Consider the following 20604-nt stretch of genomic DNA (forward strand, 5'->3'; position numbering starts at 1 on the left):
TAGCTAATATACAGGCAAGCAACTTGAATCTGAATTAGAATGCTTAGTTTACATGCTACAAAGATTTCTACACTTTAACTAAAATCTAAATTAATTTGATTAAAAACAGTCTTCCTTAATTCTCTAATAAATCTAATAGCTTTGTATTCAAGGACAACTGTTAGACAAGAAAGTCCCTGGCTGTTGACTTCACCAGGCAAGCCAGTCATGTATTCTTAAAGAGGCTTCCACTGTTTAATCACATGAACAATTTGTTTCCAATATCAACCCCTATGTTACCTACCTGGGATTGTGACATCTATTTGTAGGGAACAAAGCTCTAACACTGTATTGAAAAGAGAGCTGAACTGCAAAAAAGCAGCAGATTTAAAGCAGAGCCATTGGGCTTAATAGTTAAGGGGAAGACTAGATTTTACAAATACATTTAGCTAGCACAACACTAAGATTTAGATAGCATATTCCCAGCTAAACATTAAGAAATCAAATAGAGGTAACATTTATCCTGGGTATTTGCAAGCAGTCGAAGCTTATCTGTCCTCTGACAATACAGCATCACAGATCTGATGAGAGACAATCATTGCTCTGTACAATTTTCTTAGAAAGCACAACAAATTATATCAAACCCTGATTAATGGGAAAACTTATTAAATATCAATAGCCCTAAAATAACGTGTAAATATATATTCTTCTTCGTGTGCTTGTTCACGTCAATTCCAATCAGGTGTGCACGCGCCGTGTGCATGGTCATCTAAACTTTTTCCTTAGCAGCTCCCATCGGGTCGGCTGTGGAGCCCCCTGGAGTTGCACCTTCATGGCGCTCAATATATGACCCTGCCAACTCGACCCCCCATCAGTTCCTTCTTGCCGGCTACTCCGACAGAGGGGAAGGAGGGTGAGTACTGGAATGGACGTGAACAACAGATCTCAAAGAACAACAGTTACGAGAAGGTGAGTAACTGTTTTTTCTTCTCCGAGTGCTTGTTCACATCGATTCCTATCAGGTGACTCTCTAATTCCCAAGGCAAAGGTGGGTCTCAGACCCATTTTAGAACTGGAAGGACTCAACCAGTTCATGGTAAAGTTGAAGTTCCGCACGGTCTCCCTGAGCACTATTATCCCTTCCCTGGATCCAGGAGACTGGTACGCAGCTCTTGACATGAAAGACACGTACTTTCACGTAGCCGTTCGACCTGTGCATAGACATTTTCTCCGGTTTGCGCTCAACCACAAACACTATCAGTTCACAGTCCTCCCATTCGGTCTGTCGACAGCCCCCCGAGTATTCACCAGGTGCATGTCGGTCGTAGCAGCCTTCTTCCGGAGGAGGTAGGTGCAGGTATACCCATGCCTAGACGACTGGCTGCTCAGGGGCTGTACCAGGGAGCAGGTAGAGTCTCGTGTACGATTGGTCAGGTCCACTTTCCAGAGATTGGGAATCCTCATCAACGTGAACAAGTCAATCTTATCACCGACCCAAAGAATAGAATTCATCGGAGCGGTATTGGACTCGGTATAGGCAAGTGCATTCTTGCCGGAGACCCATTTCCAGGCCATGACAGACATTATTCAAAGCCTCAGGGGTACCCGACCACTACTGCAAGGGGATGCCTGAGTCTCCTGGGACACGTGGCGGCCTGCACGTACTTAGTCAAACATGCCAGAATGAGACTCAGAATCCTTCAAGTGTGGCTAGCCCAGATATACCGACCGGGGCGCGACAGGTTGGACTCGGTAGGGACAGTGCCAGGACACATACTCGAGTTCCTACCATGGTGGCTCAACCCTCAGATGGTATGCGAAGGTGTCCCCTTCAACAGTGCACCACCCTCCTTGTCCCTAATAACAGACACGTCAGATCTGGGTTGGGGGGCAAACCTGGGAGATCTCCGAACACAGGGCCTGTGGTCGCGGGACGAGCTCTCCCTTCATATCAATATCAGGGAGCTCAGAGCAGTGCAACTGGCATGCCAAACTTCCCAGTCCCGGCTACAAGGCCAAAACGTGGCAGTGATGACGGACAACACCACTGCTATGTTCTACATCAACAAACAGAGTGGAGCCCGTTCTCCCCACCTATGTCAAGAAGCCCTCCAGCTATGGGAGTTCTGCATAGCCCACTCCATTCACCTGGAGGCATCTTATCTCCCAGGAGTGCAGAACGAGCTAGTGGATCATCTCAGCAGATCGTTCTGCAACCACAAATGGTCCGTCCATCCATCCAGATGTTCTTCATCCCACCTTCCAAAAGGTGGGGATTTCCCCAGGTCGACCTATTCGCCACCCGGAGCAACAAGAAGTGCCCAATGTTCTGCTCCTTCCAGAAACACAGCCTGGGTTCAATCATGGATGCGTTTCTGCTACCTTCGGGAGACTGCCTCATGTATGCCTTCTCACCAGTCCACTCATACATTAGGTGCTGCTCAAGATCTGCAGGGACAAAGCGGAGGTGATTCTGCTCGCCTCAGCATGGCCCCGTCAACACTGGTACACCACGCTTCTGGAGCTGTCAGTGGACACCCCAATCGTGCTACCACTCTGCCCTGATCTGATCGCTCAGGACCATGGTCACCTCTACCACCCAGACCTCCAGTCCCTCCACCTCACGGCCTGGAAGCTTCATGGTTAAACCCCATGGAGCTCCTATGTTCAGAGCCAGTAAGGGAGGTTCTTCTCGGCAGCAGGAAACCTTCCACCAGGGCTACTTATCTAGCCAAGTGGAAGAGATTCACTTGCTGGTGTACCCAGCAACACACACCTCCACTCATCCTGGAGTACCTTCTGCATCTCAAACAGCAGGGCCTAGCAGCGTCATCTGTCAAGGTGCATCTTGCTGCTATCTTAGCCTTCCACCCAGGAACATCTGGATGCTCCACGTTCGCTAACCCCATGATAGGACGTTTCCTCAAGTGTTTGGAATGCCTATATCCACAGATCAGGCGACCAGTTCCCGCATGGGACCTTAACCTGGTCCTCACCAGGCTCATGGGGCCCCCTTTTGAACCACTGGTGACTTGCTCCCTGTTCTATTTGTCGTGGAAGGTATCCTTCCTGGTAGCCATCACATCAGCAAGGCGGGTGTCCGAATTAAAGGCTCTGACCTCCGGCCCACCCTATAAGGTCTTTCACAAGGACAAAGTGCAGCTCAGGCCTCACCCAGCCTTCCTCCCCAAAGTAGTGTCACCATTCCACATTGGTCAAGACATTTTTCTACCTGTCTTCTATCCTAAACCTCACACCAGTACCCAAGAGCAGAGACTGGACTCACTGGATGTTCGGAGAGCGCTAGCATTCTACATCGAGCGCACGAAACCGTTCAGGAAGTCGAACCAACTGTTCATGGTGGTAGCAGACCGGATGAAAGGACTCCTGGTCTCATCTCAAAGAATATCTTTCTGGATCACATCCTGCATCCGCACGTTACAAGTTAGCCAAGGTCCCAGTCCCAACTCTTATGGCACGTTCCACAAGAGCACAAGCCTCATCAGCTGCGTTCCTGGCCCAGGTCCCGATAAGAGAGATCTGCAGGGCAGCAACTTAGTCATCGGTGCTTACGTTTATCTCTCACTATGCTATCACCCAACACAACAGAGATGATGCAGCATTCGGCAGGGTGGTGCTCCAATCAACGATTCCTTAACTCCAACCCCACCTCCAGGGTAGAGCTTGGGAGACACCCAATTGGAATCAACGTGAACAAGCACTCGAAGAAAAAACGGTTACTCACCTTCTCGTAACTGTTCTTCGAGATGTGTTGTTCACGTCCATTCCAATACCCATCCTCCTCCTCCCCTCTCTCGGAGCAGCCAGCAAGGTCATATATTGAGCGCCATAAAGGTGCCACTCCAGGGGCTCCACAGCCGACACGACAGGAGCTGCTAAGGGAAAACTTTCCAACGACCATGCACGCAGCATGCACAAATCTGATTGGAGTGGACGTGAACACCACATCTCAAAGAACAACAGTTCTTTGAGGTGGTAAGTAACCGTTTTCTCTACTCATCCAAGCATATTTCAAGATCAGCGTTCAACACTGTCCTGCAAATGAACTTCAAGCTTGACTTGCAAGAGTTACTTACTTGGTAGACAGAAGCAGATAACATTACCAAACCAGGTTATTTCCATTAGCAAAAAGAAAGTGTCTATTTAATACCATGAAACAGAACATCATTGCACACACCACACTATGACTTAAATTAGGAATCCAGAATGCTTGCCCAATGTTTTATGGTAGCACTCAAGTGTCAGGTTAGATGGATTACAGTCAGGCTGATTTTAGAAGGTAAATCTATTCCTCGATCAGTTCTACTGTGTTTACGCTTTCTAAAAAAAATAAAAAATCACCTATTATCACCAATCTAAGTGCCTGCTCAAGCAATAGAAAACTAGTGAAAATTAAATGTAAAAGTGTCATTCATTCCAAATAAATAAACTACCACATTTATTGTAGGATTTGAGCGGTCTCTATCTACTGAGGTTAATCTCTTCCAATGGAAACTGGACATGCCTGAAGCTTGCTAAAACATTGCTTGTGGATCTCTATCTCTGTTCCAGGGTGGTGGTGGAGGGATGCTACTCTCCATTACCATATGTATTCAGGAACTGAATGTATAATTTTTAAGTTAGGCAAAGGTTTTAAAATTGGTAGTAAATTCTCAAAACCCAGTATATATATATCTACTAGCAAGATTTCAGAAACAGGCATCTGATGTAAAACATTTTGGAAAAAAAATCTTGGCTCTATATTCACAAATATATACACACACACACACACATAAAAATGTACTAGAATCCTATTCTCTGCAGCACTGTGGTCCAGAAAGACACTCCTGTAATTTGCACAACCTGGCACAACTGCACAGTCATTCCTTACTAACACTGAACTCACTATCCATGTAAAAATAGTAAGTTGCTTGGCTGCTCTAATAAATCCCCCAAGCAGCAAGTCCACTGTGACAAGTTACACATTAGTAACACCAAGTAATTCCAATGCTCCCCCACCTCTGCTCCCTCCCCCCAAACATAACATCACTTCAGTCATTTTATGCTGGATGATTTTAACACACACAAAAACTCGACAAATAGAAAATATTAAATCAATTCACCACACAGTTGAACTCCTCATGCTTTGACTTCATGTAGCAGTTTGCTTTCTTTACATTATGATCAGTGAAATATTTGCTATCCATTGAAACTATAATTAGCTCAAGATAGTAAAGTGATATCCATGCCTTCCTTATGTTACCACATTTTAACCAAAGAGTGTAAGCCACAAAAGTTGGAATGCATAAAGTTTGCCTGAAAATTATGAGACAAAGACTAAAACCACAAAAGTACATTCAAACATTTAGGATAGTGCGAAGACTATAAGTCAGCAGTTCTAACTATTTGGGGAATAATTTCCCAGTTCATGAAGGAAAGAGGGAAACTACATTTTAAGGCTAATCCTGCCCAAAGCTCTAACCAATTGGCTTGATAAGGTACTTAAAATGGGGACCATTCAGAAGCCAGGTCTTGGGTAAAATCAGCCGGTCACCTCTATAAAGTGCTCTAGCAGGGAACAGCCCTAACAAGAAGATGACCTTCAAAGCAACATTCTAAACTAGAACCAAAAAATCCTGCCAAATAGAAAACTAAACTATTCTGATTCAGTCAGCCAGAAAGAACTCCACCTTATAGTAAAAGCCATCATGGAAGATCCAGGGATCACTCACTGAAATATTCAGTATAATCAGAAGGAATTTAACAGGGAAAAGACCACATTGATTAGAGTTATAAACCAGTTCAGATGTTTTAAACTAAGATTTGTACAGAAAAGAGGGGGGAAAACATTTTTTTTCCTATAAAGCTTATTAGGTATCAAGTGTGAAGATTAACATTCCCTGGAATAAAACTGATGTAGATAACAAGCTAACTATACCTCAAAATTTTGTTCCATCAAGTTACCACCTTTACTCAGGCTTTCCATGATGGCCTTATTTCGAAGAATATCTTCCTCACTGAGATGTTCTCTTCTTTTCCTAGATTCTAAAACAAGTCCATTGACCAAGTAGAAGTCTGCCAAGAAGTTTCCTACTCTTTCCTGTAAGATAGATATTTGACATTAATGAACTCAAAAGCTACGGTAAAATAACTTAAATCAGGAATATTCAAAGACTAAAATGACTCTGTTACATGAAAGGAAATACATTTAAGAACATAAGAATGAATGTTATACTTTAAGTCACCTGTACTGACAGAGCACTTTCATTAACACTGAATACCTCCAACAATGTAAATGAAAGTGCAGCAGAAACACTGGCTGCCCTTGCCAGGATTTCTTTGGGGATAAAAACTTACATTAGCACAAAACATCTATTTATGTCAGCATTTCCCAAAGAGCTAATCTAAAGATGGCAAGGGGAAACATGTTTCTTCTTCTGTGGCTGGTACGTTCTAGAACAGCTGACTGTATCAACTGATATTTTATACATATGACTTATTTTTTGCACCTAGAGTTTACATTTCATAAAATGGAAAAAGTAAAAATTAGAAAAACATGGTCAGATATGAGCTAACTTTTGAGTGACATCACCTAATGCGTCAAAAGAAGGCAAATATCTTCCCCCACACAGGAGAACAACAGGCAGTATATCTATACCTAAGGAGAAAAAAAACATTCCTTTCATTGCCTTACAAATGAGCGCTAGTACCTCTCAGACAGGTTGGATTTTCCATGTGTCTAGGTTGCATAGCAGGAAGTGTTACTTTATCTAATCCTTTAAAAAACCACTGCGAAATTATTTGCCATTACTCTTGGTATTACTGTATGCAGTTTAGTAATTTAAAATTATAAACGGTATTACTTTCTACTTTACAGCTTTGAGTGCCTCTATTCTTGTAGAATGAGAGAAGAAATAGTAGCCCCCCACAATTTTTGTTAACTCCTTTAATTGTTTTTAATACCTCAGGGCCTGATCTTATGAAATGCTGAGCACCACCTCCTGTGTTCAATGGAACATAAAGAAGCTTGTAGGATCAGGTCCTTATTTCCCAAATTTTAGTCTCATCCCTCCCAATCTGGCTTTCTGCACTAAATAATCCTAGAGTAGGTCATCTCCAACATCACAGGTAAATCCCCAACCCCATGTCTCTGACCACTGTTGATATCTCTGCTTCATCCTCTTTGAGATGATCAAACCTGAACAAGTGTAAGGTACTGGCATTCTGTATGTTCACAGTTTCTACAGCTGTAAGAGCAGTAACAATTGTAGAGAGTTTGGGTTTTTTTCCCCTGGTTAATTCAAATTAATGTAGATTTCTGCAAGCTCTAAATGTATCTTGTCAAAGTGCAAATACAGTGAGCTGTATTTTCTGTCTGTACCTGACAATGATGCAGTCTAGTGTAGATTTCGGTGGAATCGGAAGACACAGGGGCATAAAGTATATTGAGCTCAGTTTCTACTCAGAGTTCCAAATTAGCAGGTGTTTCTTCAAAAATGATCAGTCAGAACACAGTTAAAGTTAGTACACCAAAGTACTCTGGGTGCCTGCTGACTAAGCTGACTTTTAACTGTTGCATTTTTCAGGTGAATCCCCATGGGATTTCTACACTGTATGCTTTAAACATTTTTTAATAAAGTTGTATTTTTGCATAATCTTTGTATCTGCCTTTGCTGTCTGGGATCTGGAATGTCAGAGGAATGGGCAGAGCACCTAGGTCAGCTGATTATTGCCTCACCTATCATCTTGCTTGCCCTGAATGGGGAGCTGGTAGGAGAACTAGATGAAGCAAAGACTGGCTGAAAACTGCATGCTGGCAAGAGGGGAGTGGTTTGATAGGGGACCTAGCAAATGCTGTCAGCTATCAGAAATAGCCTTTGGGAGTTTTTAAGTTGAAGTGTCTTCATTAGCCAGAGATAATAAAACGAGTGCCTGAACAATAACCGCTATGACTTCTCTTCATCCAATCCTCTGAAAAGGAATTAATATGCTTTCTGCCATTGTTTTGGTTTCTATCTATCTGTTTTAATATGTGAACTATTACTGTGGCATCTAAACACGGATTCTGTCCAAGCTATAGCAAAATGTTTAAACATCTTCATTCTCAAGTCTTCATTACAAGATCTTGAATTTTCCTATTCCCCTACTTCCGACTTCAGGTCTTCATAATCTCTTGTTCATTCTCTACTTCTACTGTGGAATACTGCACTTTTCTGTCCCCTTTCCTGTCTCTTCACAATGGGTCATAGATCCTTTAACTACACTGCTTACACTGCCTTCACTATCTGGCACAGACTCTGCTTCAACCATGAACTTAAAAAACCCTCTTCCTCCCTGGCTTACAACTCAAAGAGAGGTGAGATTTAACATGATAAAAATGTTGAAGACAAACACACACTCCTTACTCTCCTCTTTTGCATTAACACCATCTGCCAGTGCTATTTTGAACACAGTAACAAAGAAAGGGCTGGATAAGACAGAGAGGCTCTGTTCAGACTTACTGTTTTGTCTTCTCTGAAAAGCCATCCTGTTTGGGCACGCGTGAAGGTAATTGATTTGGTTGATAATGTTGCTGAATAAATATCACTGCTCATTAAAATGTCAACTTCTTCCTCCGTTTCCATCTCAGATTCCTGGAGCAAAAGAAATCCTAAAATACTGAACAGTACTTACTGATTATTTTAAACTTTCTAATTTTTACAAGCAGACTGTACATGAATAAGCCTTATCCTTTTAATTGGACAATTTTTCTCCCCCAGAAAATTATGGATGCTTCAAGAAGTAGCTATTTTATTGGAATTATTCAAAAAATGTCCTAGAACATTGGCATCATAGTACCTTATACAATTGGTATTACAGAAGGAGGCACATGGTCTAAAACTGTGCCAGCCAAATGTACTAATAATTCAATGTACGGATACAGTCTCAATTAGTTTAACATTACTATACCACCAATGGAAAAAACAGATTCAAACAGTTTGTCTGGTGCTGGGGGGAAGAAGAAGGGAGGAAAAAACAAACAAACAAAACAAACAGCATCACCGTCCCTAACTTCAGTGGCGATATGTTTACAACTCTGCTCCAATTTTTCTGTTTCCATGGAAAGGGACAGATAGCTGTCTAAAATCAGTTAAGAAGCTTTAAAGTTATTATTTGAAAGCACCTTGCCCCATTTTGTTGATTTTGCATCACCATCCATGTAAACAGTAGCTTAAAGTTGGGTACAGAACCTGACTTTTTAGCAGAATACACATTTAATGTAAGTATTTCATTAGTACTGAAAACATATAGGTATAAGGGAATATGTTTAACATTGTGTATATATGTAGCTGCTCACCTCATGATGTATTCGCTGATAAACTTTTTGTTCGTTGTCTAAAACTACAAAAGATTCAGAGGGTGCTGCATCACCATTGAAAATGAAGCTTAAATCCCCTCGTTGGCACTTCATGTCAGTAAAGTCTATGAGAGTTGTGTCAAGCCTGTGGAAATATACCCACGGTAAAGCACCTTTGCAAAAGGAATTATCCAGAAATGTTCAAATACACAAATGAGTTCTATTAGCATCCAACAGCATTGCTTTTCCCCCAAAATGGTATAGTAAAGTCTACATTTTCATTGTGTTTTAATATAATTATTATTGCAAATTTCACTTATATAAATAGGCAACAAATTACTACTTTTTGCTTATACAGTAAATTCCAAATGTAGTAAAGATATCTGTATAAATGCAAACTAAGGTTGTGGCACAAATGCATAGGAAAATGTATAGGGATTCAATTATATAAATGTGGCGAAATGTACAGAATTCAATGTGACTTAGTCCTACATTACAAATACAGTTCAGGGGATTTTTATGTTACTTTCATGGCAAAAGATAATGCTTTCCTTTCATATTGTATCAATATAGCAGAATTACAAATGGAAAACATTTTAAGAAAAGCTGCCACTGCATCCTTTTGCCCTCAAAACTGCATGGTATCAGGATACTGACTGATTTTACCTGGCATACAAATACACTGAGAGGAATTTCCCTAAACATAAGTGGCCACATTCTGATATGTGTTATTCAGTGTGAACGAGGATTACTGAACAGTTTCACTGATTTCAGCAAGGTTGCGAGTAATGGTATCAGGATCTGGCCCAAATTGAGAAGAGGACCAGTAACAGAGTGAATTTTGCATTGCCTTGTTTTTGTCATATTTAGCCAGATTATTTCCAGCCTTTTATTTATTTTCTTGTACTTTCAGCAGCATAGGCACAGGGCAGGGGTAGGCAACCTATGGCACGCGTGCTGAAGGTGGCGCGCGAGCTGATTTTCGGTGGCACTCACACTGCCCGGGTCCTGGCCACCGGTTCGGGGGGCCCTGCATTGTAATTTAATTTTAAATGAAGCTTTTTAAACATTTTAAAAATCTTATTTACTTTACATACAACAATAGTTTAGTTATATATTATAGACTTATAGAAAGAGACCTTCTAAAAATGTTAAAATGTATTACTGGCACGCGAAACCTTAAATTAGAGTGAATCAATGAAGACTCTGAAAGGTTGCCAACCCCTGGCATAGGGAATACTTCTACCTGTCAAATTAAGAGTTGAGTGGAGCATGAAGTTTTCCCCTGATATAATTCCTGTGGGCTGCCTCCAAAATGTGTGTTTTTACAGACAGCTAAAGCCACCAGATTTGTTTAGTCTAACAGCCACTAGTTCTTAAGCAATATTTTTAAAATCAGTTATGCCATTTATTCATCTTTTAAATTCAAGACAATATAGGGTATTCTCATGTAGATTCACTCTCAACTCCCATTACCATTAATGCAAGTAGCATGTGCGCAGAGAAGAGACTCAGACTGGTCTCAGTGAGAGCTGACCTAAAAAGTCAGAACATATTTCTGTGTTAAAAGCTTTAAAGAGAGCAGCAGTTTCTTTGAATAATTTATTATTCTGATTTTTTTGATTTTGGAGCTTAAAGGGAAGAGACACTTGAATCCAACAAAGAATATTACAGCTAATTAAAGAGCCAAGCTGGAAAAGTTGTAGAAACAAAATGGTTTATAACAACTCTTGCCTCTCAGACTTTGAACATTTATTCTCTGAAGTTATAGTAACATTTGCCACTGATGTTTTATAGAGCAGCCACATTAACAAAATATCTGAAATCTACTTTAATTCAAATAATGTTTAAAAATATAATTGACTCACTGAGACATGAATGTGTTACATGACAGACAGTCAGGTACAACTGAACTATTTGTTCCCGGAACTGACTCAGTAAGAAACTAACCAAAATTCATTCTCCAACCATTTGAATTTAAGTTATAGTTATCACTGTCTAGTTAAGTTTCAGAAGCACTTCAGTAATTACAACACTTGTTAGTCAAGAGCATCATCTGAGCTGACTTCTAAGAAAACCAACTTTAACACCTAGAAGAGCAGAAAGCTGCATTCCAATGCACAAGAAATATCAGAAAACACTTATTCCAAAGATATTAAAAACATACTAGGCTGCCTTTGCAAGCATTTACAGAATTGAATCAAATAAGAATTTAGATTAGGCACCAAAGAATCTAAAAGGCAATAAGTGGAGAAGATTTATTCAGATATCTAGTGCATCCTGCGTCAAGAGAGATTTTCCCATTATAGTGTTCTTTGATGCTTTGTCACTTGAACTGGACAGAACAAGTTATAATGCATTTCACCACATCCCACAAAACACTGTTATACAATAGGTCTCGCGATTTACAGATTTTCCTTGACTAAGTTTCTTCCCTTAATTTTATCCTATTACTCCCAATTATGCCTGAGATAGAGTTAAGTACAGTCAACAGTAATATCCCACTCCTGTTTGGTATTAGAATAATTGTAAATGCTTGTCTGATTCACTTCCATAGAGACCCCTGAAACATAATCATTACATAAAGCAATTTTTAATTTAAACAGAACTAAACCTTTGCAACTAGCTCAGAATGCAGATCTCAGTTATTTGCAAGGCAGTTCTAGTCTGTTAAATAAGCAGAGGGTTTTTTTGTTTTTAAAAAGGACAATGTGCAACTCCTTCCTCCTCCCCACCCTCCCCCCACTGCCCTTCTAAAAAAAAAAAAAAATCATGCAAGCATAACACTGTTTCGGAAAGCTCTAAAGGCTGGAGCCATTTATAGCAGGGGTGGGCAAACTACAGCCTGCGGGATTGCCACCCCTGTGGCACCGCGGACCCTACGCCGCTTCCAGAAGTGGCCGGCACCACGTCCCTGCACCCCTGGGGGACGGTGGGGAGGGGAGAGGGCTCAGCGCGCTGCCCTCGCCTGCAGGCACCGCCCCCCGCAGCTCCCATTGGCCGGGAATGGGGAACCGCGGCCAATGGGAGCTTTGGGAGAGGTACCCACAGGCAAGGGCAGCGCGCAGAGCCCTCTGCCTCCCTCCCCCAGGGGACGCAAGGACGTGATGCCGGACGCTTCTGGGAGTGGCACAGCGTGGGGCCTGGGCAAGCAGGGAGCCTGCCTTAGCCCTGCTGTGCGCCACTGCCACCCTAGAGCCTCCCCAGGTAAGCGGCGCAGGGCTGGAGCCTGCACCCCGAACCCCTGCCCTGAGCCCCCTCCTGCACACCGCAACCCCCTGCCCTGAGCCCCCTCCTGCACACCGCACTCCCTCCCCCTGCCCCAGCCCTACATTCATGGCCCTGCATGCAATTTCCCCACCCAGATGTGGCCCTCGGCCAAAAAGTTTGCCCACCCCTGATTTATAGCCTTCAAACACTACCAGAAGTGATATTTCAGTTACATTGTTGTAGTTCAGTAATAAACACTTCGTTTTAACTTAAGTTTACCATAGTACAAACCAGTGCTTACCTGATATTTATACCTTGTTTGTATATTTTACACGCATCGGAAGGCAGAATTCGGGAAAGTAAAGGCACTATATGTGTAAAAGAAAAGTATTAATACTGAACAAGACATAAGAAATATAACTAAGTACTTCTGCGCAACAGACCCTATCTCAGCAATATACATTTAATAAAACACTGCAAATTTCACCCATCTTCAGATATTGCTATATTTTAAGTATAGAACTATGCCCATTACACTTTTATTGAAATTGTACCTAAAATTACAGTGTTGCAATCAAGAACTGAAAAATGAACAAATACCCTGTAGTGAAATAGATTGCCTTCAGCATCACACAACAGCTTAAAATGCTCTCAAGCCAACTGAACCAGATACAGGTTCCCAACCATTTGCCTCCTGGCTACTTATATTTTAGTCATGATCTCAGAATTTCCTTTATGTCTCTATTATATTGGCTAAAAAGATTAGTTACAGTTAGACTGTATTGAAACCACTGAAATGGAAAGTGCATAGTGTAGCATATCTAAAACTTCAAGTGAACATTAAACCAGCAGTGAAACTGGGCATCAGGACAGTCCTATCATATTAATAAGTGAGAAGACAGATATAACACAGCTTACTGCATTTTTAAAAGCATCATTTCTCTTACTGCAGTAAAACAGTTAATGGTTAAAAATGCCCCACAATGTTCTGAGTGGCATTATAAAGGCACAGGACAAATTGCAGTCAATTGAACCTACTGAGAAGGGGAATAATTGTTCTGAAATGTACTGTCCAGGATGTCTTATTCTTATGAAACTGGATTTACACAAAGAGGGGCTCGACCCTAGATTAGCAGAATGGGGTGGTTTAGGGAAAGCCATTAGAGGATGCACTCCACTCAAGACCATGCTGCTCACCATTGTGGGAGATTGGTGGTGGAACCACAATGCAGTTCTGGCTATACTCCCGGTTCCTATTTTCCTAGGCAAAGGCTGACTGCCATATCAAGGCATTGTGAATCAGGCCTCAGCATCACCACTCTAGGAAGGCCTGGTTCCCGCCCTGTCTGGCCCTTTCAGATACTGCACACCTATACAGAAAGGTGCAGGTGTCAGCTCAACAGGCAGAGCACAATTTACTTTGCAACACTACAAGTTGTTGCTATATGCACATCTGCTCAACAAATTTTCATAGCTCAGCAGATGCTTATTTTTCCATGCAAATTGGCTTTGAAATTCTGCACACATCATCTAAAAGGAAGGGAGGTCTCTGTGGGGTTTAATTTTATTCTTTAAGCAATGCTGGAGTCTAATTTTAGGGGGATACTACAGATTCCATTTCTTTGCACCTATCAGTACATAAAGATAGGTATTATAGTTCTTACCCCAACTTTGAAAATCCCAGTGAAGTTCTAGATAGAAGTCACCTAGCTGTGAAAAAAATATGAATGTATCATTAGCCATACTGACAGCTGTTTAACATTTCTGGGAAGACACGCGAAATGCAAATGTCATCTTGGGAAAGGCTAGATAAAATGAAGACAGGGTATAACTGAATAAAAAAAAAAATCTAGCTTTCGTTCCTCCAATGTTATCATCTGAAAAACAATTAAATTAACATTTCTTGATTCCAACTAGAGCGAAGTGAATATGATGAAGTTACAAATTGAGAGGCTAAACTGCCCATTAGTAGCTTATATTTCTGAATTTTTTTTATTTGCAATCATTCAAGGGGAAAAAAAAAAAAAAAAAAAAAACTAAGTACATGACTCCAATTAGCTAATCCTCTCCGAAACTGCTAGGAGTGGGAGGGGTCTCGAGTCTATATAAACCAGACCCAGCTCATTCCATAGACAGAAGATGAGGCAGCAGCCAAGAAGACTAGGCGGCTGAAGAACTGCCAATGGTGGGAGGAGGAGGAGGAGGACCAGTTCCAGAAGGGGCAGGCAGGAGGAGAGGCACGAATGTATGAAAACTGGATACAGGATGGGGAAATAGGAAAACTTTGGAGTAGCTTGAGAGGTAAGAGAACGGATGGGGAAATAGGACTAAAGATTTTGGCTGTGGATGATAAACTAAATACTGATATATCTCTTGTATAAGTACTTGGATATTTTCTCTGGCTTCTTTTCTTCCTTTCTCCTCCCTCCCACTGACCCTTTCCTTTCTGTGGTGGTCAGATCATCCTGGATCACCAGACAATGGCTTGGTGACATTTAGAGCTGTGGGATTTAGGGTTTAGCTGGAGGGCCAAGTAACTGTGTAGTGACTGTCTGCCAGTCTCGCTGGGGCTGGTGAGAATCTGCACAGATCTGTTTTACAGATACAGATTTTAAATGGATGTGGACTCAACCCCCTATTTTCCACAAGCCATTCCACATTTTACCACTGACCCAAGGGAAGTTGAAAGCACCTGTGATGTTTTATAGCAGCTAGTGTTCTAACAAGAGCACAGGCAGCAGCAATTTGAAACTGGACAGAATCTTTTAATCCTAGTTTCATATTACTGCTTTGGGGAAAGCATTACTGTGCACAGGCAGAGTTAGGCGGCTGCACATAGAGGTACATTTATTTAAGTGAAAGACTAGGCTAAAAACTCACTGCTATGAGTGCACTGACAGAAAGGGGGAAGGAAGAGGAAAAAAGGTTCAATGTTACATGTAGTAAAACTGATAGCTGAAAGAGGTGAGCATATCAGAAACAAAATCTGGTGTAAGGGATAGGGTTATTCCAAAAGAGAGAAGCTTAAAGACCTAATCCAATACAAAATAAGTATCCTTCTAACTTTTATGTCACATTGAAAGCCCTGGCTTAATTACTGCAAACCACAGGAGATGGATAATTCCTCCTTACATAAACTGAGCTTTTATAACAATTTCTAACAGTGGAGGAGGAACTCCTGTGTCCCAAAGCCTCGTTGGCACTCTTAGGCGGTTTCCGCAGAGCACCTAGGACTAACTGGGCATAGAGCTTAAGCTCTCTTCTTATCCCTAGAGATGTGTGCTCCAAAACATGAAACTATGAAACTGAGCCAATAAACAAGAGGAGGGACACAAACTATTTCACAGCATGCACCACCCACTCTCCCATTCAGGATGCATGTACTGTCTCCCCACCTATTTGCAACCACAACTTTGCTGGGGCAATCACATCAGTTTGTTTACATAGAAAAGTATTAGGAAGCACTGGCTATATCTTAATACTGCAATACTATGGAATCATTGGAAATAATCAACATCTGTGACCAGCCACTTCACCATGCGTGATAATGAACAACAATTTGGGAACCAGTGCACTAGTGACAGTCAAAATGAACAATGAAAATGCCAGACACTAACAATTTGAGGGGTGTGTGTGTGTGTTTGTGTGTGTATAAACTACGACACTCCAGTGATTCATTAGGGCTCTGAACCTGCCAAATGAAAAGTAATGTCAATTCCTGTAAGTAACTTTAAAATTAAGCATTTGATTTCCTCAAGTATAACTCCAGCATTTAGCACATTTAGATTAACTAACTAAAGAATCTTTGAAAATTTAATAGTGAGAGAAGTTACCTTACCACAGTACTTTTTGCTCTAGAAATCTACTGCCTCCACATGTCCCCACTAAGAGATCATCTGCACCACCATGTGGTGATCATGATCTCTTTCAAGGCAAAGAAAACATACTTCCTCAAAGGGTTACCTGGTTTGAAATGGGCTCTCCTGGAGAGTAGCAGGGCACATGATAGTGTGGCTCAGTGTCAACATAATAAAAGAATAATTGTCATTTATCAACAGTTTCCTTAAGCTTACCTCTTTCAGGGCTTTTAATAATCGAGGTCGCTTTTCTTCAACACTTTCCCTGGACTGCTGTTTCAGCTTCCTTAGGAGTGCTGTAACTAAATAGAAGAGTACTGTAAATCAAAAATTTTGCTCAGATTGTGAACCCCTCAGGACAGGGACTCATTTTCCAGAGCTTTTCAAATATTGAAAAATGTAAGCAAGTGTCTGTTTCATCAGACATTTTAAATATGTAATTATATATAGCTATATTTGAATCACATCAGCAAGAAAGCCTCAGTAATCCTGTTTTGCAACATAATCAGTATATGTAAGTTCATGGCAACACTTCTAGCTGCATCCCATTTTTGCTTGCATACTACTGGACATGCGTCCGTGGAAGACATTAATATTTACTTCTGTGGGGAGAAACCCTCAGCACAGAGGAATGCCCTGTGTTTAAAATGCTGGTAGTATTTACAAATGACCAGCAAAACATTAAGTTGTGTGCTATGAGAAGCAGTAAAACAACAAATAATGAAGTACTTAACGGCCATCTAACAACAGGTGGCAGTGGGCTAATTTTGATCCTTACTACTTCACTTGAGAGCAGAATGGATAAGTAACTCACTCAACACAGCTTGTGACTTAGTCACAGCTTGTGACTCTGGTCAGCAGAGAACCGAAGACAAAAGTAGTATCCCACTGCCAGTGGTTACATGTTATCTGCACACACACTCCCTCCCATTAATCACAATTAGAAACTGCACTTGAGATATTTAACACATAGCTGGTTGATTAACTTTTAAGAGGCATTAAAATGTCCCAATGGTCTACAGTAAGAAATAGCAGAATGTGAGTGAATCACATTGCTACCTTGGCTTATGAGTTTACTCTTATTTAGAAAAGGTCAGTTTGTTGTTTTTACATCCACTGAAAAACAAGGTCTTAAACATACTAAATTTCTGTCTTCACTTTAATACAGTTTAGCTTACTACCACTCTGGTGCTATCAGGACTAGGGAAACTGTGTTTAGCAGAGATATTAATTAACAGTTAACTAACATTTTTAAACACCACAGTATCCAGGGTAGACAAAGGCAGTAGCATTTATCTAAATAAATGTTAACTAGTTGCAGTCAACCTTAGAGGGGGCCTTAACAACCAACTAACACTGTCTTTGTCTACACAAGGTGCCAAGTAATACTCTTCATGTCAGCTAAACAGACTTCATTTCCTAGGCTAAGAAAGACCTCTGTTTACATCAACCAATTAATCAGCTAAGATTTCTTACTCATTTGTCTGTCTCCATAGCTGATGGCTTCTGCAAGAGGACTCCATCCCTGAGCATTTTTCACCTTTACTGGAGCATTGTGGGCCAAAAGCAAGTGTGCACATTCTGTAACAGAACAAGTAGTAATATTTATTTACAGCAAACACTATAGTTTCCTTTAAATATTCTGTAAGAGGTCATTAAAAATAACCCTTATTCCTCTTCCCTTCAGCTGTCAGGTTTTTATAGGGGAAAAAACCTTGTGACAGTCTTTTAGATGGTAATAACTGTCCTTTCTGGAGAAAAGCAGTTGAGATGGGCTGGAACTGTTGCTGTTAAACTCTGATCCAGATTCTCTTCCTCTCTCCCCCCTCCCCCCAAACACAAAACAACAGCAAGGACAGAAAATGCAGCTTCTGTCTCTGGTACTGACTTACTTGCAATCTGACTGCTAGAGAAACATTGGCAGAGCACCGGTCTTATCAGCTACTCTGAGATTTGGCAAACTTGCACCAGTGTCAGGCTGGCTGTTTAAAACACTGCCGTTAGCTGCCCTCTAGTCCTAGGCTCACTGCAGTGCTGTGAGACAGACAGACTTAGCCAGCTAACACTTTTATTAAAGAGAAGGCACAAAATAGAATAGAAGATAAAAGGTGGGAAAGAAAAATGACATGAAGGTGGGGGGTGACAGCAGGAAACCAAAGTCTCATATTCCAGGTGGTGTTCAGAATGCAGGCAGAGCCACTGGAGGTGAACGTCATTTAAGTCTCTCTCTCTGGCCAGATCGGATTGGGTCATCTCATAAATCAGGCCTAGTTTCCAATGCACCAGTTTCACAAAAATAAGTGTGTCACCCTTGATGACCAGAAATTGTCAAGACTATAGCTTTCTCTCTCCTCAAAAGCTATAATAGGGCATAGGTTAATAGAGAACTGTGAAATCTACTGAATTACCCAGACCACCTTCTCTAAAACCCTGAGGTTTTTCTTGGACATTCCCATTCAAGTACTGACCAGGCTCAATCCTGCTTAGCTATTGAGATTTGAAATCGCATCTCATGATTGAGAGCATAACCAATTTAATTTAAAACCAAAACAGCTAGTTTCTTCAAAAAGATGTTGTTCAAACATGATTTTACATTTACTCAAGATGCAGAGACTGTACACAAATAGAAAGATTAATTGCATTGTGCCTCTAATGTCTATTGATCTAAAAGCCAGATTCCCAATGGGCATACTATCATGTTCTTGATGGTTATACTTCTAAAGACATCTGTCACTTCTGGATGATAAAGAGATTTCTCTGAGTTCACTTAGCTGATGTGTTGAGCACATCCTCTTGCCTCAAAAGCAGTCTTAGGAGATAAGAATCACACGTACCCACCTCTTACATATAAGAGTTTAACTGGTACACCAGCAGAGGCATGCCAAAGTAACTATGATAAATGTTTCAATGGAAAAATTCCAGAGAGTCCCAGTGACAGCACAATGCTAAAAAGTCATTTGAATCATATTCTTGGTCTTATGCTCCAAAAGGGAGCATCCTGACAAGGAATTCTTTCCAGTTCTACTACAATGCCCCTACCATCCAAAATAAAAGGGAAGCAGAAATGCTCTTAAAAGGGGTCTGGTTCCACTTTGGTTGGAACTATGATAGCTATCATGCAATATATACTTTAAAATGGACAAAGGCTGAATGTGTTACATTTGCCATGTCTCATTATTTACAACAGACACTTTGGAGTCATTTACAGGCAGTATATGTATTGAGAAAAGCTACTAGACACATCTAGCACATATATAAAAATGAAATTGAGCAACTATAATTTTGCCCTTAGTTTTCAGAAGTTGAAAAAATACTTTAAACGCATTCACACTTCAATAGCATGGTCACACAGTTCATACAGCCTCCTCCTTCTACTTTCTACCCTTAATTTTGCTTTCATTATTTACTGAGACCTATGTTTCTGAGGCTTCTCTGCCATTAGCATTCCATGAGCTTAAATTATTAAGTACCACAAACAGGTGCAATTATGATGTGCTATACAAACACCAACCAAAGAAGAGTAAAGTTATGCAGTCACCTGGTATATGAGATCCTGGAAATCATGATCTAATGGACAGAGCACAAGGCTAAAAGCAATGCATTCTTGAGTTTAATTCATGCTATGATTTGCTATGTGGCCTTGGGAAAGTCACAATCTTTAAAACGGTGACAATACCTACCTACCTACACAAGGGTCTTGTGAGGATGAGTCAACATTCATGGAGTATTGATTATTAATAATGCAACCCAGCTTTACTTAATATAGCTGAAATCTGGAAATATCAGATACTATTTGTACCAATAAGACTTCTATATGAAGCTTAATTGAAAAGTGTTCAGCTACCAAAAAAAAATCTTCTTAAAAAGACATAACTAGATCAGACTCTAAAAATTGATTTAAATTTAAAAATTGCCCAACTACATTGATATTTACTCAAAAAATGGTGGAGGACATAACTATCTAGAAACAGGTGGGGTGAACACCCATTTATCCCACCGAGATTATCTTAATATATAGTGTATGCTATTTATGGGAAAACTTTGATAAAAAGCTTCCCTTAGAAATTTGGAGCTACCTGTCACATACTAACATCTTAAGATGTTAGTATCAACACTTAGTATACACGTATAATGCGATTTTAAAGCAACAACAACTAAAAGGTTAATTTCACCCAACCTACCTGAAAATGATCAAAAGCATTAATCTCAGCTGGTCCTTGA

The 20604-nt window shown here is 40.8% G+C and overlaps 1 protein-coding gene across 1 annotated transcript in view; it reads right to left on the reverse strand.

Moving 5' to 3' along the window:
- Nucleotides 1–20604, reverse strand: part of ANKRD13C (ankyrin repeat domain 13C) — a 49181-nt gene that overhangs the window by 7588 nt on the left and 20989 nt on the right. The window contains exons 3-9 of the mRNA XM_065409587.1: nucleotides 17860–17964; nucleotides 16600–16685; nucleotides 14191–14236; nucleotides 12828–12894; nucleotides 9317–9461; nucleotides 8481–8612; nucleotides 5918–6079 (exon numbers count right to left, since the gene is read on the reverse strand). Of these exons, the coding sequence (XP_065265659.1) occupies nucleotides 5918–6079; nucleotides 8481–8612; nucleotides 9317–9461; nucleotides 12828–12894; nucleotides 14191–14236; nucleotides 16600–16685; nucleotides 17860–17964 (743 nt within the window). The remainder of the gene's footprint in view (nucleotides 1–5917; nucleotides 6080–8480; nucleotides 8613–9316; nucleotides 9462–12827; nucleotides 12895–14190; nucleotides 14237–16599; nucleotides 16686–17859; nucleotides 17965–20604) is intronic.

The sequence above is a fragment of the Emys orbicularis genome, chromosome 8, assembly GCF_028017835.1.
Source record: "Emys orbicularis isolate rEmyOrb1 chromosome 8, rEmyOrb1.hap1, whole genome shotgun sequence".
Lineage (NCBI taxonomy): Eukaryota > Metazoa > Chordata > Testudines > Emydidae > Emys > Emys orbicularis.